Source organism: Manis javanica, chromosome 7, assembly GCF_040802235.1.
Source record: "Manis javanica isolate MJ-LG chromosome 7, MJ_LKY, whole genome shotgun sequence".
In the NCBI taxonomy this organism is placed as follows: domain Eukaryota; kingdom Metazoa; phylum Chordata; class Mammalia; order Pholidota; family Manidae; genus Manis; species Manis javanica.
The window spans coordinates 90,168,160-90,191,572 of NC_133162.1; the positions used below are offsets into that span (position 1 = coordinate 90,168,160).

The following is a 23,413-nucleotide window of genomic DNA, read 5'->3' on the forward strand; positions in this document are numbered from 1 at the left end:
TTATTTCATCATAGAAAAAAGCATTATCTTTAGAATTAATTTGAACTTCATAATACACACAGAAGTCCCAGGCTAAGTGAAATCAAACTTCTAGTAATGTTTCTAATGTATAACATAATTGGAAATGAACCTTGTCTCATAATATTCTTAATCTAGTTCTTTAAGTAATGTCATATCTGGCCCAGTATAAAGTGTCATGTTCCTAAATTAAAGAAACCTTTAAACTCTTCTTGATCACCATATGAAAGGTCAAACAGATGTATTCTAATACCCTAATATCAAATATTTTTCCTTTTTGTAAATAGGTAACTTTAATGTCCCTTTAAAAGTTTTGTAAAATCAACAAAACCCTATTTTCTTGCAAATGTTATATCTTCCATTTAAAATCCTTGAAGTATGGTTTTGAAATCTCTGACTTACATATTAATGTAGTTCTCATATTCTACCCTTTTTTTGCTTGTGAAAGATGTACATCCTTTTTTTTCTTAGCTTCACTTTTTTTTAATAAACATTTTCTTAGAGCATTTTAGGTTTACAGCAGAATTGAGCAGAAGGCACAGAAATTTCCATATACCCCTTCTCCACACATACACAACCTCCCCCATTATCAGCATTCCCCAACCAGCGGGGTGGGGGTCATACATGGGTTAGAATCCGTGAACCTGTATTGCCATGTCTGCATCCCCCAAAGTTCATAGAGTACCTCAGGGCTCACTCTTATTGCTGTATGTTCTGTGGGTCTGGACAAATGTACAATGACATGTATCCATCATGAGAGTATCATACAGAATGTTCACTTCCCAAAAAGTCCTCGGTGCTCTGCCTGTTCATCCCTCCCTCCCCAAATCCCTTGCAACCACTGATCCTTTTACTGTCTCCATAGTTAGGATTTTTCCAGAATGTCATGCAGTGGGAACCATACAGTATGCAGCTTTTTCAGATTGGCTATTTTCTTCCATGCCTTTTCATGGCTTGATGGCTTATTTCTTTTTAGCACTGAATAGTATTCCATGATCATGATGTGCCACAGTTTATTTATCTACTCACATCCTAAAAGTCTGCATCCTTTTTTAGTATGTTCAAAGCATAAAAGCACAATGAGGAAACAAGCAGGAAACGGTATTGACTCTCTATCCAAGTTAGGAACTGCCTTCCTTGTCTTGTTCATTTCTCTAGGAAAAGCAGTTACAAGGGCTCTTTGAAACCTTATTTGGCAGTGTGACTCCTCCAATTTCCATAATTTTAGAAACTGTTGTAGGTGTGATGGGTGAAATGACAAAATGTAAGAAAGGGTGCTGCAGGAAATTTGTATCAGAGTGTCTGTCCCACAAACACTTGATCCCCTCCAGCCTGCCCACAGGGAGGTGCAGCTTCAGGAGGTCGCCGGTTCCCCTCTCCTGTGTGCTTGTGACTTCTGTAGCTAAATGACAGATTCAGTTGTCCTTCGCTTTTTGTGGTTACTGACCTTTCATCAGAGCCTTCATGAGACGACGGCACTCTGAGAGGAGTTCCCACAATCTGCAACTGCAGCAGTGGGGTCTGAACGAGAAGTGAGGACCTTTGAGGCACCCAGTTGTGTCTCTTCATTTCTCAAAGACTTAGCTTCACTTTAGGACTTGGTGCAGAGGTTAGTTCTGTTGAATCTCCTAGTACTGGATGGTTAAATAGCTATGTAGGTAGAGTGAGACAAAAGCTCAGAAGCACACATCCTCTTTCCAACTTTAAAACCAGAGTATTCCTAGGACGTATCTGTTCTTCAAAGAGAGAATCTTTCACTGGTAGAGACTCATTCCAACTGCATTCCTAACTGGGAGTAAGGACAGTGTGGAGGAAGGCCAGCAAGTCCACCTCTCCACAGTCAGTGCTGGAAGGCCTCTTCGGTGCACGTCTCCTACCTGTAGTCACTACAGTCACAGGCTTCTTGTTCAGATATTTTTAGCTATTAGATGTCCCAAATTTGAACCCATCTCAGAATCTTTCTTCTCCTGAGATCAAGATCTTTATCCAACCTTGAGAGACAAAAACCTAACAGACCCTTTGTGGGTGTGATTCATGCTGTGATTCATATGTTTCCTGTGAAGTCATTGAAACGTGCTGTATCATTACATCTTCAACTTGGACATGTGAAAATATGACCTGATTAAGCAGTTGAAAAAATTCTGAAATGTTTCTGCGTCCATTTAGGGCCTTTGTTTTCATTATTGGATTTCAGAATACAATATTCAGAGGGACCTAGAAAGGGGAAAAAAAAAATGGGGAATGGCCATTGGATGCCCAGTTCACAGGCTGTGTAACAATAATACTGAGAGGTGCTCATGGTATTCTTTTCCTCCTTGACCACCAGCGCCCAGCTTCATTCAGTTCAATCCCAGACATTAGCAAGTTCACATGTTCAAAGAGAATTCCTGACTGTTTATGGAGTGAGGATCAAATTTTTCCAGAGAATGGTAGAGATCTTCTATGAGCATAGACTAATGAGAGTTGTTAAGTTTTGAAAGATAAAAGCAGGTATTAGCTTTTTGTGTTCCTAAAGGCTGTAATTTTGACCTAGGCACATAGAAGAGGATGCCCCTTGAAGTAAAAAAAGGGGGAGGAGGGAAGAGGGAGTCTTCGAATAAACATAGGAAATTAGCATTTCCCTTATAATTTAATACTCACACAAGGTGCTGCGGACCCAGGTATAGACCCAGCATGTGTGGTGTAGGTGGTAAGAGCTGCTGGCCAGCAACTGGCATTGCAGAAGATGTCTGTGGGCCAGCAGAGGCAGGGTTTTGATGATTCAATATGGCACTTTCTTCTCTTTTTCAAATGTTTTCAAAACCTCAGATACCTAACCTCCAGGATGTGCTGTAAGGAAGGCTCCTGCTCTTTATGCCAGCAGTAAAGTCAGACTCGATAAAGAGGGTCCCTGTGATTTCACGTTTTGGGTAAGGAAACTGGAGGCCACAAAACCCGTGCCAAGGCTGGAGAGCAGGGGCCCAGGCTCCGATGCCTAGACATTAGCCATCCTTCAGAATCCATGAGTCACTGTCTTTTCTGAATTTGCCAGAAGAGCAGTTTTGTGCTCATGAGGTCACACTGGCCTGGGAAAGCTGGATCTGAAGTCACTGGCTTGGACAGCTAAGACAGGTGGTGGTGCCTTTTCTGCCCCTACTGTAAACTCAGGAGCGAGCCCCAAGACCACTGGCGCAGTGTGCACCAAGGGCAGGGGACGGCACACCACTCGGACCAGCCCTGCAGGATGCATGCCTCAAGGCCTGGGCTCCTCAAGGGCAGAACTGTGTCTTACTTCTTACTGGTCGTTTGGGCCCAAGGTGCTGAAACAGTACCTGCTGGTACCGACGTAGCAGATGCTCAGGAAACATCATCTTAGCGATGTCAGTAGTGATGCCTCATGTTAGCTGAACATATTATAGTTCTTGGTGGTTTAGAGTCCCAGAGAACATAACATAAAAAAAAAAAAAAAGAAGTAAGTTTTTTCCCAATTACATGATTTTCCAAACAATGGGAAAAAATGTAGGTGCTTTTTTTCATTTTGAGATCTCGAAGGAATTTAGGCGGCTCTTAGTAAGGTGACTGTCAGGGACACTAGGACCTTTTCAGTTACTGAATGATGATGGGTTTAGGTTTAAATTCCTGCTTTCTGGAGCATTTCTGCCAGAATCAGGCTGTTCATCACACAGCTCCTTCTGGTCACCCGTGTCCCTGAACGTGTCACCTCCTCAGAGAAGCCGTCCTCAAATGTGCCATCAGTCACATTACCCTATTTTACATGCCTGGAAAGACATGTCACTACTTACCTGTTTTGGTTATTTCTGTCTCTGTGCCACTTGGCATGTAAGCTTCTGGAGAGGGTGGGCCCTGTCTGTCTTAGCACGGCTGCTCCCATAACAAGGCATACAGTAGTCATTTAATAAGTACATCATGGACAGACATCAAGTGGAGAGCGCTCCAGCTGAACTCTAGAGGAAAGGAGTCTCCTAGTCTTCTCGTTATCTTTGCCAGCTCCAGAGTATCAAGTAAACAGAAAGTCCCACTCTCAATGGGGGACGAGGAGGAGGAGTTTGTTCTAAAGAACTGTCACAAACTGTATTCTCTCCTCTTGCTCCCTGGTTCTCCATAAGTTGAAGGAGGTGAGGAAGAGACCCCAGGTTTGCCTCTGGGTGTGAAACTTACACCCTAGGACCTTCCCAGATCCCAGACTCAACAGTGCCGCTGTGCTTGGGGCCTCTGGGTGAGCTGTGTACAGGGCTCTGCTGTGCACAGAGCTGGGCCGCTCACTCCCCCAACCTGGGCTTCAGCTTCCCTGCCACCAAGATTCAGGTTTGTGCCTTGGCTCAATTACAGATGGCCCCATATATCATGTTATTTCAGGGTACTTAGAAACAGTCAGAGCTTTCTGCTTAATCCAAGACTGTCAGGTCTCAATGTCAACACTGTTGGGCATTTGGGAAAGATGGCTTAGCACACAGCCCCCCAAGGGATGAATGGGATGGGGGCAATGGACTTGAAGTTGGCACTGCCTTCCCACTGCACTGTGCCCTGCTTGTCTTCGCTCATTTTTTCTCTCTGCCTGGCTGCTGTGGGCTGATGTTGTCTGGTGGTGTCAGGCAAGAGAACAGACAGCATGCAGTGGAATGTGCAGTAGGTTTGATTTTTTAATCTTTAAGATGCCCGAAGCTTGGGTGAGGGATTATTGCTTTATAAAGGCAAACAAAGCCCTCAAGGTGGCATTTCCTAGCAAAACACGGCTATCAGAGTGTACGTTAGGTAGAAGTGTTCATTTGCCTGAAAAATTTTCACTCGGATGTTTTTCTCCCTGGTGAGAGTGGCGGGGCTCAGAGCTCTGCCAGCCTGCATGCCCTTTGCACAGCTGCACACTCACCCTGAGTCCTGGAGACCTCTGTCATGTGGAAACCAGTGACAAAAGTAATTGCCAACTACCTAAACAGCTAAACTTCTTTAAGCAGAACGCAGAAAATCTTTTAATCAAAGCAGCCAAAGTGTTTGAGAGACAAAGGAAGTGATTTGCAAGTGAATAAAAATCCCTGGGCTTCCTTACCTTTCTCCCTGGGGTTTGAACCTTAAACTTGAGGTTAAAGACCACGACCTGAGAAGGAGGGGCTTCTGTCCATCCTCTGCTCCACACTGGCCTGATGGTGTTCTAGATAGGGGTCTGCAGAGGAGGGACACCAACAGTGGGTGGGTTCCACCTCCCATGCCAGCTTTGCAGTTTCCTTGCTGTGGATAAAAGGAGAGTTCCTGTGGCCAGGATTCTCACCTGGCCCCGGTTGACTAGCTCACTGCACACCCTTGGGCAATACATAGCTGTTGACTCTATAAAAAGAGCAAAAGAGCTCCGCCCAGTGGTCTGGGCCCGAGGGTGGCAGGGCTGCAAGGCTGCAGGAGAGCAGAACAGAGGACAGAGGCCCAGAGGATGGCTGTGCAGGATGACTGTGCAGAGAGGCCCAGAGGACGGCTGTGCAGACAGAGGGGCCCGGAGGCAGAGAACGGCTTGCTGCATGCAGACTCACTCTGAGTGAATGGGATTCTAGTGACTGACCTGCCACCTGGAAATAAAGTTGGGTATAACCCTTTCACCCCAAGAACGTTTTACTGTCATTTTCTTTGGTCGCATTGAACCCATAGCGAACTTGCCTGGGGCTGAAACCCATTGGCAAGACACTTGCATTCCTTGTTTACCCCTCGGCAAGGACAAATAGAACCTAGAACACACCTAGAACAAATAGGAATGGTTGTTATTTCAAAGATGAGCATGTGGGGATGTCGCAGGAATGGTGTTGACAAAATACCCACTACTGGCTCCCTTCAAAAAGGAGGCCAGGAATAAGTTGGTGGGCTATTACCACATCTAAACATGGTAGTATTAAAAATAGAGGGATTTGATTGGTTTAGCTGAAACTTCTAGAGTTTGGCTAAGAGCAGCTGTGATCAGTGTCAAAGGAGTGAAAGACCACTCTTGTCCTTAAGGCCACGCTGTTACAAACATGCTTTTAGTCAAGATGCCAGCATTTCACAGCTACCCCAAAGGATGTGGGGACAAAATTACAGGTGCATTTGGTTAATTATGTCCCTTACTTAATTGCAGGCTCAGACAGCCAGGTGGTCATTACTATGATTGGGCTAATTAGTCAGATGTGTTCACAGGCAGCTGCGGGCAGCGTTTGGGTCAGGTTCAGGAAAGGCATGTTAGAGAAAGTCCACCTGAAGCCTGAAGCCTTTTGAAAATGTGTCTGCAGATGTATGAGTTCTTAACAACTAGTATTATTAGTGATGTGTAACCAAGTTCGATATGAGAGTTTAAAGAGAAACGGTAATGTAGAAGGTCCATTTGTACAAACAAAGGTAGACTCTCAGTCAGGGCTGGATGACCAGAGGTTTCTCGTTTAGCCAGTGATCCAGCCTTCTCATTACATCAGTAGAGCACTCCAACTGCTATTGTTGGGCATAGCATGAATGTCGCAGTCTTTAACCAGAATTTTACAGTTCAACCCCCAGCTAAGGAAGCCCAGGGATTTTTATTCAGTTGCAAATCATTTCCTTTTTCTCTTAAACACTTTGGCTGCTTTGCTTAAAGCAGATTTTCTGCGTTCTGTGAAGAAATTTGGCTGTTTGGGTAGTTGGCAATTACTTTTGTCACTGGTTTCCACATGACAAAGTGAAGTTCTACTAATTCATCTCTTTCTTGTCTATTAGTAATGAAGGCAAAGGTGGTCTTTGTAAGATAAATTTTAGCCGAAATAAGCAGGCAAAGATAGGTAACAAAGGGCCAAGTAGTTTATTTGAGTGCAGCTCCAGGGTGATGTTACACAGTCTGGGTATTACAGGTGAAGAAGTCACACCTGGTCAGGGAGGTGGGAGCTTATAAGGGATTAGGAGGGGGAGGAGTGGGCAAGCTATCCTAGGGGGTATGGAGAGGTATGATTGGCTAAAGGTGACATAATAGACTAGAAACTTTTTTTTCCTTCCAAGAGGGAGGAGGCTGACATCCAGGTCTTAGTTGGCACATCAGAAGGATAGAATTCAGGAAGAGCTGTCCCCTTTCCATATAAGGCACAGACCTTGGGGTCTGGTCTCTTCTCCCCCTATGACATCTCTCTGTTCTGTTTGCATGTCCTTGTTTTTCCTTCCTCCAGCCTAACATGCCAGCCTTTTGGTCATAATGGGTGACGACTCGATCTGGCTACTTCCAGCTGACAAGGGGCGTTGTGGGGGTTTGAGGCTGGTATTAGGCCGAGGAGGGGGTTCAGTGGAAAGAGGTGTGTAACGGTGAAGTAACATCTGGTTGGTGGCGACCCAGGTCATCTGGGTTAGCCACTGTTGGAGGAACCTGGGGACACAACGGGCAACTAAGAGTAAACCACAAACTGTTGTTAAGGGGCCCAGTAGGGGCATAAGCCAGGCCATTATGGGGACTGGAATTCTGGATCAAGTTTACATCTCAATGACTAGTACTGGGATTTAGTATAGATAAGACCTCATTATTGAAACAATACTTTTCTCTAAAATCACCCTCATTTTTATTAGAAATAGCCAGATTAAGAAAATAATTAACAGTTGGCTTGATTATTTGCATAAGTGCAGCAAGAAGAGCAATTGATTACATAGGCTCTTTTAAATATGCTTTGCTGGAACTTTTTATAAGGAATTTCAGATTGGATTTTTAAAGGCTTCTTGAGGCCAGAAAGCCAAGCCAGACTTGCCATCAGATTGTGCCTGCAGTACCTGTACATTTGGGTGAATTCCTCTCTTCTTGAGGTTCTCAAGACATTCCTGAGGTACCTTCACCTGCCAGGAAGTGACCTTCCTTACTCACCTGGTAAGGCTGCTGGGAACTCTGTAAGCAAGGTACCAGGCCAGTTCTTCTAAGGGGCTTTGTTGGCTTTATAAAGTCAATCTTAGTTCTTTAAAGCTGTCTGTTCATATCTGAGTTTACACACGTGTCTCTCAGGTATGACGTTCCAGTCAAAGCCTTGGTAATATAACCAGTGTTTTTAATTGATCCTCTTACAAGGAAAGCAGATTCTTATTGGACTTGTGCAAATAGACATACTGCCATGAAATATAAAAATAGTCACTGAGAGTTTTTTAATTCTGGAGGGATCAGGTAGAGAGAAAGATAAAGTTTCAATTCTGCTTATAAAGGCAGTTATTTACTAAACTGTTGTCAGCTTAAGAGAAAAAGCTTAAAACACTTTATCAACAACATTTGAAACAAAAAGCCACAAAATCATCTTCTTCAGTTTACTTAATTCTATGTAACTAATACCTGTTCTGCTGAAATCTAGTTCTTTACTAGCTTAAGAGTAATGAAACAGTGACTATAAATAATAAAAGACTTACAAATGACAATGGTTAAAGATTTGATGAGAGCTTACTGTTAGACAGTTAACATAAGGAAATTCTGATATTTCTGTAACACAAAACATTTAGTAACAAAGTTTAGCATTATTCTTTTTGACACTGCTTTCTAGGTAATTAAGCAGGTAATTATATATCAGATAAATAAGCTAAATTAGCCAAATACTTTCTCCAATGAGAAAAAGTTCTTCTGACATGTTCCAGGGACCCTCTGGAAAATATCAGAATTAACTAGAGGTAAAAGCACCTTTTTGAATTTGATTTTGGGAAGTTGTCAGAAGAAAGTTTCTTTGGCACTTGCTCAAATAGGATTATAGGTTGCCATGAAGCAATACTTATCTATTTAACTAGAATGACAACAAAATACCTCAAAGGCAAATAAAGAAGGTTACACAGTTGTTAGCAAACTTTAGCTTTTAGTATTTTTAATATCAAGATCTTATTTTCTTAAATACTCCGACAACTCATTGAGACTTTTAAGCATGAGAAACTGCTTTGATAAAACAATTAGAGAACTTTTTGCAATCTTTCAATATTAGGAGCAGACTAACAGTTAAGAAAACTTTGTCTTTTTAACTGAAAACAAAATTCTAATTTTGCTTTGTACTTGATACCAAGATTCATTTGCTTTAATTTTATATAGCATGACCATATTAAATTCTTCTACAAACTTTCTACAACCTTTTTTACATTTAGATTTCTCCCTCTAAATAAACAGCTGTACTTTGGAACAAAGTTACTTTCTTTTATCAAAAGATACATTCTTTAGCATGCAGAAATGTTTTCCTTATTACTTTAAGTCGTTTTAATTAGAACTTAAAACCATTAGGTACCTTAATTTTTAGTGAACACTGAGAAGCAGGCTATTGTAAACTGTTACACTAGCATTCTTTAGATTGACAAATTCATGAACATTTTATAATTTCTGTAAACATGAGCTTTACAGCACAATCTCTCACTAAGCACAAAGTATATCTTCTTAACTTATCAAAACTTTAAGGTTTTAGGTTACCACAAAGATTCTCAGGCTGTAGGTAAGTATACACACTGTAACACAATTAAAAAGGTGTTCACTTGCCACACTTATTTAGTTCATTCATTCGTAACAACTATGCTAGATTACTTACAAGACCTTTACTGAATATCAGACAAAGCCAAGCCTTTAGGCATTTTTTTCTTAAAATATTTAGCAGATAACATAGACTTAAATGACCTTAGGTAAACTTAGGCAGCTGATAACTACAAGGATATGCCCGCCTCAGCCAAACCCAAATTAACATTAATGCTTAATATTTTTTATCAGATTTTCTGGAAGTTTTAGAATGCCCAATTTTCACAAGCACTTGTTTTTAAATCAATTTTTATTAATACCATCTGGAGGTAGGAAAATATTTTTCATCTACACACCTAGACACGCAAACATACAAACTGAGATACAACTATAGTCAGCAACACTTCTTACACAAAAACATATACACACACAGACAAACTGATAAAAAGACTTGAGTCACTGATATCTGCTTTCTCTCTCTCCTCAGCTTTTTGTTAGTGGCTTTTGGAACCAGAGGGCGGGAGGAATGTGTTCTAGTGGGGGAAGAGGGCAGTGAAGGCGGAAGGAGAGGGGGAGGGGGTGGTGCAGCTACCAGGAGAGGAGAGCAGGACAATGGCATGGTTGAGAATGTAGGACTTTATGATGGCGGCAACACGTGTGAAGACAAAGAACTTAAAGATGGTGGTGGAGAGAGGGGGAGGGGATTGCGAGCTGAGGGAGGCAGGTGACTGAGGTCTTTTGGCGGATCTGAAAAGAAAGAAGGACTGAGCAGAGTAAGAGGCTGACAATCTTTAACTGGAGATCAGGCCAGGAGAACCTGAGTCATTGAACACTTAACATAAAGGTCTGGGCAGGAGTGCAAAGTCCAAAAAGCCTGCACATATGGAATTTCACTCTACTCTCTGCTCCAGTGGCAATAATTAATCGAGTTGGTGAGGAGGCTAAAGTTGAAAGTTCCCTCAGGGGGCCAGCAAGATTGATTGTCCAAGGGATACTGATGCCCGGCCTCAGAGCAAAGAAAGACTAGCTTCCATTTGCAAACTTCCCAGGACAAACATAAGTAGCCAATTTAGAAATGAGACACCGCAGTGGGGTTTGAGCCTCTGCTTTTGAGGGCTGGTTCCCCAAGTCTGTGCCACTTCCCAACTAATCCTGCTGAGAGGAGCGCCCAGCGTCCCAAGCATGCCAAGTCAGGGGAGACGGCCTGGGAGCCTGGGTGAGGGACGTCTCCCACACTGCAGGGCCAGGGGCGGGCCGGATGCCCGCAGACGTCCTGGGGCCTGCGGTAGGGACGTCTCCTGTACCGCAGGGCCAGGGGCAGGCCAGATGCCCACAGAGGGTGGGCCGAATGCCCCACCTGGACATACGTATGATTTCTAATGGACCAGGTGAAATGGAGTTAGGGAGGGAAATAGACCAGGGGAAACTGAGGGACTCACTGGAAAACAGTCCACGCAGCGGAGAGCAGGCTGAGGTCGCAGGTCGGGGAAGGAGGGGGCAGGGCCACCCGTGGCCGATCGGGGCCCCGCGCTCACACTCCTTCCCGGGTTTCAGCACCAAATGTAAGATAAGTTTTAGCCGAAATAAGCAGGCGAAGAGAGGCAACAAAGGGCCAGGCAGTTTATTTGAGTGCAGCTCCCGGGTGATGTTCAACGGTCTGGGTACTACAGGCCGGGGAAGTCACACCCCGTCAGGAAGGTGGGGGCTTATAAGGGGTTAGGAGGGGGAGGAGTGGGCAAGCTATCCTAGGGGGCGTGGAGAGGTATGATTGGCTAAAGGTGACATAATAGACAACTAGAAACTTTTTTTTCCTTCCAAGAGGGAGGAGGCTGACATTCGGGTCTTAGTTGGCACATCAAAAGAATGAAATTCAGGAAGAGCTGTTCCCTTTCCATATAAGGCACAGACCTTGGGGTCTGGTCTGTTCTCCCCCTATGGCATCTCTGTTCTGTTTGCATGTCCTTGTTTTTCCTTCCTCCAGCCTAACAGTCTTCCTGCATTGTTCTGATAAACTGGTATTTACGGCATCTTGAATTTGTAGTGCTCAGCTTACATAACTATGTCCTTCAGGAAGCTTTTTAAGCCATCAGGATACAGAAATCATGCCAAACCATTTTTAGAGTAGATGCTTGCAACACTTTTAAAAAGGGGGCAGTCACCCCTAAAGAAAACAGGAATTGATCCTGCAGTTCGATGTGAATGGATGTCCTCAGGAGAAGCCTGCCCTGGAAGAAAATTAAGATTCCCATTCTGTTCCACACAGAAGTGCAGGACCTGAATGATCCTCCCACCCAGTCTTTACTTGCTGGCTGACCTCTAAGGACTCTGGATGTCATGGCCTTTTTACAAACCTCTGTTTTTCCAGCTGTGTATGCGCACAACTGCTGCACTGTCTCCTTTCTTAGTGGGGACAGGAGAGCTTTCACGAAAAGTTCTGGGACCCCTATCAGGGGCCGGCTGGTACCCATGCTGCCATCTGACTGATGCTCTGATTTTGTTTCTGTTTAGATGAGTTCTGGTTCTCCGATGGGTCCTTATCGGATAAGTCCAAGTGTGCAGACCCCGGTCTGATGCCCCTCCCGGACACGGCCGCAGGGTTGGACTGGTCCCACCTTGTGGACGCTGCTCGGGCCTTTGAAGGTAAAGATGTGCAGCCTCTGGGGCCTGGGGCAGCAACTTTGTGGACTCGTGTATGTCTCAGGTCCTTTGCGTTAGTTTTTTGGATACTTTGAGCACTTTTTAAGAGGAAAACAAGCAGGGGAAGGCCTAAGCGGGGACTGAGGACATTTCCTTAGGGAGACCATGTCATTCAGTGAAATGGGCAGATTCCCAAACCTGAAAAGCAGTTCAGAGGTGGCCTGGGACAACTCACTTTTCCTTTTTGACCTCTGTTTTCCTACCTGAAATTTACAGTCTCTCTGCCTGTCTAGGCCTCAGCTTCCTCCTCTAACAATGTGGGTCCAAGCTGGCTGTGCCAGCACATCTCTAGGCCCTTGCAGCAGCCATGCTGTTGTGAGCTGAGGAGGCCCAGCTGTCCCTTAGGAAAGCTTTTTCCCAGCTTACAGATAAAGTCTCAACACAAACAAGGGAGCTGACTGCCTCACTCGAATCCTCAGGACCTTCCCTGTGGGTAGAAGGCAGCCAATGACCCTGGGATGATGGCTTTTTGCCATTTGCTGCTGTGTTCTTGCTATTAGTTCAGCTTCTCCTAGGGTGACTGGTAGAGCTGACAGGTGGTGGGTCATTTTAGGAGAGCCCCGTCTCAAATGTAGTAGTGCCAGGGCCCCAGCAACCCCAGGGTTCCTGTTCTCTGCAGTCAGTGCAGGCAGGGCCCATAGCCACCTGCACAGCCTGCTCTCTGCTTTTGCTCACCTTCTCAGCTTCTGGTGGCCCAGATCCCATCCCCTGTGACATCCAGGCTTCAGGAAACAAAACCAGATTCTTTTCTCAGGAGGGGCAGGTGTGTCTCCAAAGCAGCTGCTGCAGAAGGCAGATTTGGCTTGTTTCATTGCCCTCTTATCAGGCTTCCCTACTAGAGAGGCCTGCCATGGACTTGCTCCAGGGAAGTTTAGCTGCAATAGATGGGGTAGATAGAAGAAGTGCTGTTAGGGGGAAATTTCTGCAAAATGCACAGGTTCTTCCTCCTCCCTTAATAAGAGTGAGACTGCTTTTGGGATCATGGCTTTGTAAAGTATTCATTCATGTGGAAGCTTCAGAATGTCTCTGCTTTGTGATGTAGCCTTACTCTCTGACATCCCCAGAAGTTGGCTACATACTGTAACATACCCAGGCTCAAGGCCCAGTTATTCCCTATAAGCCTGTGTCCCAGCACCAATGAGCAGGAATGCTGTCTTGTCCACAGCAACCCAGGCAACAGAGAATGGCATTTTCGTTGGCATGTTCTTTACACTGGCTGACCCTTGGAGATCAAAGGACATTTATTCTGTCCAGGCTGTGTTCCCCTACTCCATAAACATCTGCGTAGTACTTACCACACTGAATCTGCTTTATTTAAATGTCTGTGTCTTCTTATCAGGTGATAAGTTTCTCAAGGGAAGGCTGCTTATTTTATATTCTTTGTCTGTATTTATTAAGCATGTAACAAGATAACCAAATGAGATGAGCTACCACCAAAGGATAAGCAGGTATTAAATACCCAGGGGATGGTGAAGCTTTGAGCCATCCCAACTTATAGTATTGCTTTTGACCTCTGAGGTCCTTTTGCATTTTGTGCTCATTTAAAAAATTAAAAACAGTATATATCACATTATCCACCCTCCTCTGTGTCTTTGCTTGGTTACCTTGCACCCCTTCTGAATAAAATTGCTGCTATGGAATTTCAGGGAGCTGGGCTAAAAGTGGGTGGTGGACCATGGCACCTGCAGCAGTGACTGAATTACCAATCCAGAGATTCTGGTCATAATCACAGCTCTGCTGCAGGCCTGTGGGCTTTTAGGCAAGTCATTTAACCATGACATGTCCACTTTGTGGCAACTCCCAAAGATTGACCACATTCCTCGGAAGTTAATGCTGATTTGCATTGGACTCGTCTTACCATCATACAATGAAGAAAGATCTCTGCCAAAGAACCTGAAGGCTTCTTGCAGCTCTAAGCCTCCAGGCCTGTGGTTATATTTATCAGAGTCTTTCTGAGTTGACATTACAGTGTAGGTGGGAGCTGGCACCCAAGACAAAGGAAAGAAAGCCTGACAGGGAAATTCCAGCTAGCCAGTGCATGGGTACCCAAGTTAAACAAAGAATGTGCAATTCTGTTTGCCAGGGGAGAGAATTTGGGGTTATGTAAGTTTTCTGAAGTTTCTAAACAACATTTATAGAAAATATGGAGTTAATGTCATGTTTAAAAATTTCATATTTTTGATGCCACTCCATAGGACAGCATTATCACCTTGAGACAGTCATCAGCTTAGGAAAATTCAGTTGAGAAGTTGCAACTCCATACTTTTGCTAATCAGATTCTCTTGTGTCAGTGAGAGGAGTTGGGGTGGTCAGTCACCCTGACATTCAAGGAGAGTGTCTCCACCTAGGTAACACTTGCCCTACTGGTGATTTGAACTTTTTGAACCAGTTCTCAAAGCCATTTCTGAGTTGGACCAAACATCATAAAGAAATGGTCCCAGAAATTACCCATGTGCTTGTTGAATTGTTAGAAACGAATAAAGGCAGTTTTCAAGGTGCCTTATTTAGCTCAGACCCCTCCAAAATAATGCTGTGCTTATACCATGACATCAGTGGTCAATACATCTGAAAATAGGCTTTAACAAATGGAATGTGTCTTCCTGTTGATACCATGGCCCTCCCGAAATCCAGTAGTGTTAATTCATCCAGGGAGACGAGCCTCTGCCCCACTGACCTAGCTCATTTGTTCCCCCACGCTTTGGCATATCATATATTCACCTTCGTTTAAGAGCTAAAACTGACACTGAGCACATGAGTATGGGAATGTTGATTTTGGTATACCAGTGAAGAGTTGAACAGAGGCACCACAGTAAGCGGTTGCTACCATAGTTGCTTAAATATATTTCAGCCCTTTGAGTATGCAGAACATAATGTAGACAGTATTATCATGGGTGAAGTTTCTCCAAGCTCTCCTGGGCACAACCATTCAGTATGTTCCTTCAAAAGAGGAGGAACACTTCCATATTGTATTTCTGACCACAAGGGAACAGAATTAAATACAAAAAATAGAAGCAAAACACAAACAAAAACCTCTAACCATGTGGAAAATTCTTAACATTTACTCTTAGGAACATTTACTGTGCTAGGAAGAATTCAGGAATATAAAAAGAGCCTTTTTTCTTTTCTGGTGAGTGATGATGAAAAAGATGCGATGTATTAAAATCCCTGGACTACAGCCAGAGAGTAGATCTTAAAGTAAAAATGTAGTATTTAAAAAATGTTTATTTAAATAGGAAAAAAATGAAAATTAACTAACTTAACTGTACTTGAAAAAGATTGTGTAAAAGCTGTGATAGAAAAAAAAATAGATTTTTTTAAACTGGCAAATGGAATTTCACTGCAATTTATAAATAAATCCGATTAATTTTCCTTTGAATATTGGTAAACTAATACAAATTTGATCAAAAAAATGAAAATACAAATAAACAAAATTAGAAATGAGAAAGGAGATTAGTATTAACTAATACATAAGGGAAATAAATTATTTAGAAATGTCAAGCAGCTATATAGGAGTAAGTCTGATGAATAAGATAATTGGATCCTTCTTGTAGTAAAGGAGGTGGGGGAGCATAAGAAACAGTCAAAGGCCAAAGTAATGCAGGGCATGGGAAAGTTGCACATGAGCACCCCCAACTCCCCAAATCACCTGCAACTAGTCATTCTAGAGCTGTTTTCAAAGTTTCAAAATAATGATAGCAATAAGTTACATTATATGAAATAATTGAAAGTTATGTCCACTTCCCAAAAAGGATATATCTAATAGAATTGGTACCAATTTCCAATAAAAATTAAGATTTGAGGGATACCTTCAAAACCTAACAAAGAATACCTACTTTATTCCCAATAGTTACATCATACTTAACATAAAAATATTTATAAGTAAATCCCTTAAGTCCAGAAACTAAACAAGGGTATCTGTTGGGACCATGTCCTTTCATTTTTCCCTGGAATCCTTGACATTTAAATAAGCAGTGCAAAGGAAAAAATGAATTAATTTTGGAGGTAAAAAAACATTTCTAGTATGCTTCTATATTTAGAAAATAAAAGATAAAAAAGAAATTATTAGAGATAACAAAGTAAAGTAACTAAGAATATTTCTCATTTTTATAAGCCTCATTTCAAAGCATCATTAATTTTTTCAGTTATCTATTTTTGTGTAGCACACCCACCCTAAAATGTATGGCTGAAAACAATAGTTTTCATCATGTGTCAGATTCTGTGGGTTGGCTATATTCATCTGGGTGGTTCTTCTGTTCCTTATGGTATCAGCTGGGGTCACTCATGCAGCTGTATTCAACTGGAGCTCAGCTGGAACTTCACTCATATGTTTCTGTCTGGACTGGCTGGGGTCTGGCTGGACCCCTGGCTCCGGCAGGGTAATTCTAAACATATGGCTTAAGGAATCAGGAGAGCAAAAGCAGAAGCTTCATATGATTTCTCAAGGTCTGGTATTAGAAGACCCAGAACATCATGTCCACCACATTCTATTGGCCAAAGCAGCCTCAAGGCAGCCCAGATTCCAGAGGAGGGAGATAGCCTCGGCCTCTTGGTGTGCAGAGGAGCCTGTGAACACAGCCATCTTTGCAGACAGCCTTCCAATGTAACAGTAGTAAAGGACACCTAGATATATCATCAAGATCAAATTATGAATTCCCTTGGATTTAAGCCATCATTAGGTTATAATTAGAGAAAGCAAAGGACACTTCAGTAACTGAGAAGTCCTAAAATGTGTAAGGATACGAATGGATAGAACATTCATAATAAAGATGACAGTCCTTCCTGAATTAATGCATACACTTAATACAATTACAATTCAGATATCTAAAGGATATGATATGTTAAAAAAAACTTAATTGCATCCATCTGGAAAACAGATGAACAGTGTCCAACAAAAAAGTATTATAACTCAGTAATAATTAAAACAACATAATAATGATTCAAAAAAATAGAAATTAGTCCTTTTGAAGAAAAAAAAGCCCAGCCTGAAAATCTGGGTATATTTAAAAGTTAAATGCAAAAGGAATTTACATACTTGATTTGGGTCTGGGAATTAGAAAAGTCAATGATAGAACCTTCAAATTATGGAGTAATGAGAGAACATATGGAATGTAATATGGCCAGAAAAAAAGTATGTAAATATTTAGATCATCTATGAACCTGAAAGAGAACATTAAAATATAAAGGGGGATATGGGGAAAGATTTGTAATAAATGTGATAGGTGAACCAAGGCTGTCTCCAGAGCATGAAGGAACTTAACCAGCAAAAAATACCAAACCCCCTGATAAACATGTAGTCAAGGCATATGGATGCATTTCACAAAAGAAGAATCATACAATAAATCCTTGAAAATGCTGAACTGCACATGTAAATTTAACAATAATGAGCAACAAGCTCACACCTTCTGAGTATGAAAAATTATGCAGCAGCTCCTGGAGGCTATGAAGAGTACTCACAGCTGGTATCATTATAAAAAAAGAATCCCCCTTTTTGTTTAAGCAACTTGACAATAGGTAGCTATAGTCAAAAAATGTGCCTGCCCTTTGACCAGAGATCAAATTCCTGAGAACTTGCCTACTGGAAATTATTAGATAATAAAATTTTATAAAATATTTTGAAGAAATTATTAAGAATAAAAAGAATTCTGACAAATACTATACAGCATTACTGAAAATTATTAAGTGAGTAGACAGATAACCAAACCACCCAAAAGACTAAATGTCAAAAAACTGAGAATTTATGGACTCTGAGGGAAAAGGTAAGTCAAGGACAGTGTGCCCTCCTCCTTCCTCAGAGCCTGTGCCTCCTGACCCTCCTCTCCTGTGACAGTCACATTCAAACAACTGGCTGAGTCATGGTTCAGACTGTGTTTAAACGTTTGCAGCTCTTCCATGTGCTGAGGGTGAGATGTGACCCTTTGTACATCAGGACTCCTAACCTAAATAAAATTTGTGATCTATGTCATGCCATAAGATGTATCTGTCACCTTGCAGTGCCCACCTTTCCCTCTATTAGGTAGAATAATGTGAAATGTACTAAATACTAAATATAATAGATTCCATCCCCCTCTGGTGTGGTCACGTGAACACACCCAACTGGAAAAGCTGGCTGTGGGTTGAGCAGTGATGCAGGGGAAGGGAAGTGTGGTCTCTTTTTAAAGTAGGATTTAAAGTAGTTCTTACTTACCAAAATCCCAGATGTATACAGCTGATATGTATTCTTGAGCATTTGTTTAATGGATATTGTTTCAACCAGAACAGGCTTAAAAGGTAAAATTACAAGCTGATCCTAGACTCTGATCTCAGTGTCCCATATGGCATGAACAGCCTCACACTGCACAAGGCCATCCTCCACTCTGGATTTCAGCTCTGCCCTTTGGGTAGTAACAGGTGTCATCTTCCCATAGGCATGGATATGTGTGTGTGCTCAGGAGTGAATGTCTGTCTGCAGAACATTTGCACAGTTAGCAACTCATTTACCAGGCCCCACCTTGGAAATGAAATACTCCATATAAATCTATTTTCTAAAACCATAGACATTTATACTTTTAATTTATTATGTCCCATATGCCCTTGGTTTCTTAAACATCATAAGCATAAATTTGATGACCAGAACAATTTTGGTTGTGAAAGTTCAGCTTGAAGTCAATAAAGTTGTAAAGTTAATAGTAGTTGATCATTACACAAGTGTGAGAGAGTGTGTGTGTGTGTACAAGCATAAACAATGTGGCATACTGTCTATAAACTCCTAAGGTAACAATCAGCTAAAAGAGAAGAAAAATGCTACTTAGATGAAAAATGCAAATTAATATAGTAATACATTGTCCCAAAAGTAGGAAAATTGTTGGACTTTAAATAAAGAATAATTGTAGAACTTTTCTTTGCTCTGAAGAAACAGATTCTAGATCATTATCTTTCTATGTTCTTCAATGAGATGCAAAAGGCCTAAACCAATACATTTTATGTTTAAAAAGCAGTGTAACCTTTTTTTTATTTCCCTGTCATCACCGTTTGCAATCTGATAAACAGTTGTCAGAGTCAGAACTCTTAATTTCCTGCATGCAGCTATAAAACCCCAGCTTTTCTCTAGTGTATCTGTAGCAAAGTCATATTAGAAGAGCTTTGTTTGTGGAAGTAGGTTCAGTTTAATCTCATCTTAAACTGGCATGTCCTGTAAGCCAATCTCCAGTGCTTACACCATTCTCCTATTCCAGGCCCTCAGCAGACATGACTAGTTGATCAGAGCATTCATCCATCCCTCCCATAGGTAGGTGTGGCCTCACTGTTCTCCAGGAGTGCTCCAAGCAGCCCATCTGGGGTCATAGGAGTCATTTGTAGGCAACTACTTTACATCTCCATTCTAGATATGCAATAGCTTGTTGATGTTCATCCTCTCCTTTAGTTTACTGCTACATGGAGTAAAATAAGAAATTGACCCTGAAATAAGGTTTTTTCTGAAGATATTTATAAAGGATGGCTTGTTTCATGTGAAGCCATGCCTAGTGCCCCCTTCCCCTCCCATCCCTGCCTTACCCCATGTGCTTCTACAGGAAAGAACAGGAGGAAAATAAAGAAATAGGCTGTACATGTGGAGTGTGGGTGATTGGATCTCTGCTATGCTAACCATTTACATGACGTTTATCCTATGAGCTTCTCATTTCATACAGTTTTGTCTCTGCCATTTGGTTCAATGTCAGTAATTACTTGGTTACTGAATATTTATCATCACAGAAATAAGCTGTGGAGGAATAAAGCTTCCACTGGAAACTGTCACTAAAATTAGCTATTTTACAGAGTCTGTACTTCATCAAGTAGCATTCTGTTTGCATTTCAACCTCCCAAGCTTTTCAGATCCAAAGTGAAATCCTCTTTGTGAAATTACATTGCTGGCAAAACTCCATTCCTGGCTTCTTGCCTCCTGACCAGTAAGACCTTGTTTCTCCCCAAGGAATGTTTGAATGACTGCCAGTAGCATGTTCTGTTTCTGTCAAATATATGGACATTTATCAATTCAGGTAAAAAAGATGAAGCAATTTAAGATGCTTTCATCCAGATATTTAGACTCAACCATCAGACTCAAATATTTTAAGAAAGAACTAACCAAGTAATCAATCACTGGTTTGCATAAAATATGGATAAGTCAATAGAACTCTTAAGAAGAAGTAAATTATTTTCTTTTGATATTGCTTTTTTTTGTCAGTAAATTCACTGTGGAATAAAAGAACATCTGCTATAGATTTTTTTTTAAGTGTGAAGTGAGCCCTTATTTGGGGCCATCACAGAACAGAGGGTTATCTTGGACATTATAGCCGTGCAGACCCTCCTACCCCACCCTGAGAGCTGCTCACCTCTGGCCAGCATAGCATGCACATCATTCCCTCCCACCTCTGCCACTCACATCCTGTCACTTAGAAGTAGGAAATGCCCAAATGATACTGTTAATCTGAATTACAGGTGATTTCATCCTCTGCAATAACCCTGCCAAAAAATTGGGTGTGTGATTGTTTCCCAGGAATGCATAACTACAGAATGTACATCGACAAGTAGAAGACTTGAAGTGCAGAGAAGGACATCCTTAAAGCTTTACAGAAATGTTAGTTGCCTTCAACTAACAACTGTTGAGAAACCCCGATGTAGGAAAGTGGGATGCACATCCAGAGACCTTCCTGTGGGGCTGATCACCTGGTGTGTTCAGCACAACTTCCAGGAGGGCGCAGGCCTCTGCTGGATGCTGCCAGCATGGTGATTGCCACATTCCAGCCCAGGTCCTATTGTGTGCTCCTGGCAGCCTTTGCCATCTCCATCCTTTCTAATTAATGGAAATGTGTGAGTCTCTACAAACCAAGCAAGCAGGTAACCTCATTAGGAGATTTATCCAGCAGCCAGTGGGATAAATTAAGAGCAGAGCACCCCTATCACAGACTCCAGTGCAACTTCTTGGCCATTAGTCAATCATAAGAAAAAGATGCTGCAGCACTAATAGACCTGCTGTGTCGCAGGACTCTGCTGGAAGTCCATTTGTGTGCTCAGGATCCAGGGGGAGGTGCCAGGGGGTGGGGAGTAGACCATGAGGTACAGTCTGGTTCTTACCTTCAGTTTGTTCAAAGCAGGACTTTTTCCTGCCTGGTAGTCAGCATTTCTGGACCAGGGGTTCTTGTCAGTGTTTTCAGCCCACATAGCTGGGCCAATCTGATAGCGATTCTATTCCATTTCCTGCCTAGGGCTTAAAACATTGGACATGATGTAGCCAGTGCCATGAGTAGAAAAAGCCCTGTGCTAAAATAAGGCCGGGTAGCTGTGCCAATCATGGTCCTGCTGCTACAGACACAGTGCCCCTCAGATCTTCTCCTAAGAGTTTCTAGTAAGGTTATGTAGCTGACTTCTTTCACTGTCACTCTCTTTTTGTTCATGGAGTGGGTCATTTAAGCAAACCCAAAATGGTCACATGTTCTCAGGGTTGGATTTGCATGTGTGTGGCGTGTCACATATCTGTTGTACACAGCAGGTGCACATCCAGCCAAGACCGTTACACATGAAATTTATGATCTAACCACATGGCTTGGCATTGCCTGATGTTGGCTCTCGAGAGCCTCTCTTGGTGTAGCACATGGTACACACACATGTGGACATGCACACACAAGATGTATTTCACAGGACTTCACATCGTTTGAACCATATGTGCGCCGCAGAGGCTCTCAAGTGCGGAGAGAGATCACTGTTCATAGGAAAATTCTAAATCTTATTTCAGGTCTTGACTCAGATGAAGAACTTGGGCTGCTCTGTCACCACACGTCCTATCTAGGTGATTTTCGGGGGCTGATCATGGGCTTTCGAATCTGTCACTTTCTCTTATATTTCATATGTCTGCACGTCTGCATGGTTATTCGAGCTTGGAGGGTTGGGGTCGCCCAGGAGAGCTGTGTCGTGGGTTTGTGTCTCAGGGATGTCCTCCGGGTTTGGGGAGAGCTGGAGGAGAATCTGTCTCCTTGGTTATATTCATCGGCAAAGTTATCATCCAACACCATTATTTCATGCACAGCTGGCAGCTTTGGCATTTCTTGGGATGTGGAAAGAAGAAAGCAAATTGTCTGTAGCAAATCCAATATCTGCTAATTGTCCCCATGGCTGTGATGTACAGAGGCCATATAGCCCAGGACAGCCAATCTTAATGCTTTCTGATTGTCAGCAGCTTGCCTGAGTTTGTTTTTCTTGGTTTTATTTGCAATGCAGTGACTCATTTGGAGGGGGGAGAATATTTAGTTACAGAATTCATTTCCACAAAGAAATGCTGCTTCACAGCTATTACTAAGCCTTCTTTCTGTGTGTCTCCCCTCCACAGACCAGAGAGTGGCGTCCTTCTGCACCCTGACAGATATGCAACACACACAGGACTTGGAAGGGGTCCACGAGCTGCCTTTATGTGTAGATCCAAGCGGTGGCAAAGATTTCATGGACACACCTGGGTATGTGTGCCCCTGGGGACCCCCTGCCTCCCGCTATCCCTCTCCCCAGTGATTAACAGGGGTTCAGCTAACTCTGGGCCAGCCAGAGGAGCCTTTCCACCCATGCCTTCCTCTACTCTGGGGGATGCAGAGCAGGGACTGAATGGGACTGGCCTGGCATATAACTGCCCTGCTCCTTGGCCAGGTCCTGCCTGCTCAGACACGTAGCCCCATGCTCGCTGTGATGAGGTCCACTGACTGAGGGTGAGGCTGGGCCCAGGCTCAGCATCTACCACCTAATCACTGCAACAGTGCCAGACGGGACCTCACTGAACGCTCCCACTCGCCAGGCTCGTGTGCTGACCTGGCAAGGGCATGCTTCCTCCCAGAGCCTGCTCCTTCGCCCAGCCTCAGGCTTCCACTCAAGTGGGCCAAGAATGAACCATCTCTTTTCCTTATATTCTTGATGTGTTTTTTGCCTTTAGAATGTATATTCTTTACCTAATTCGAACTATTATGTGAACTGGAGTTACCATTAACTTGCACATTTGCCTTCGTGGTATTTTCTTGAAGGAGAAAGGCAGCTTGGGGAAACTGAATCTGTGTTTGTCTCCCAGGACTTCACTCTGATCTACCCAGTCTCAGGTGGCTAAACCTACTTAGACGATCTATCTTTTGTTTTCTTAGAAACATATATACCATTAGAGATTCTGAATCCCTTTCTAAATCAGTAGACTCCCAGAAGGGATTTCCATCAAAGCAGCAGTATATCCACTTCCCAAATCTGACATAATATTATTTATTTCCCAGTTGGGCTCTAAGCACAAGAGATAGTTTTTTGAGT

General features: G+C 42.7%; 1 protein-coding gene across 17 annotated transcripts in view; it reads left to right on the forward strand.

The window, feature by feature from the left end:
• Positions 1–23,413, forward strand: part of SIPA1L2 (signal induced proliferation associated 1 like 2) — a 300,638-nt gene that overhangs the window by 233,910 nt on the left and 43,315 nt on the right. For 12 of the 17 annotated variants that reach the window (XM_037025563.2, XM_037025562.2, XM_073241286.1 and 9 more), the window contains 3 exons: positions 11,942–12,073; positions 21,876–21,929; positions 22,467–22,590. In XM_037025563.2, coding sequence (XP_036881458.1) covers positions 11,942–12,073; positions 21,876–21,929; positions 22,467–22,590 — 310 coding nt within the window. The remainder of the gene's footprint in view (positions 1–11,941; positions 12,074–21,875; positions 21,930–22,466; positions 22,591–23,413) is intronic. The other 5 variants (XM_073241287.1, XM_037025565.2, XM_073241285.1 and 2 more) reach the window with 2 other exon arrangements.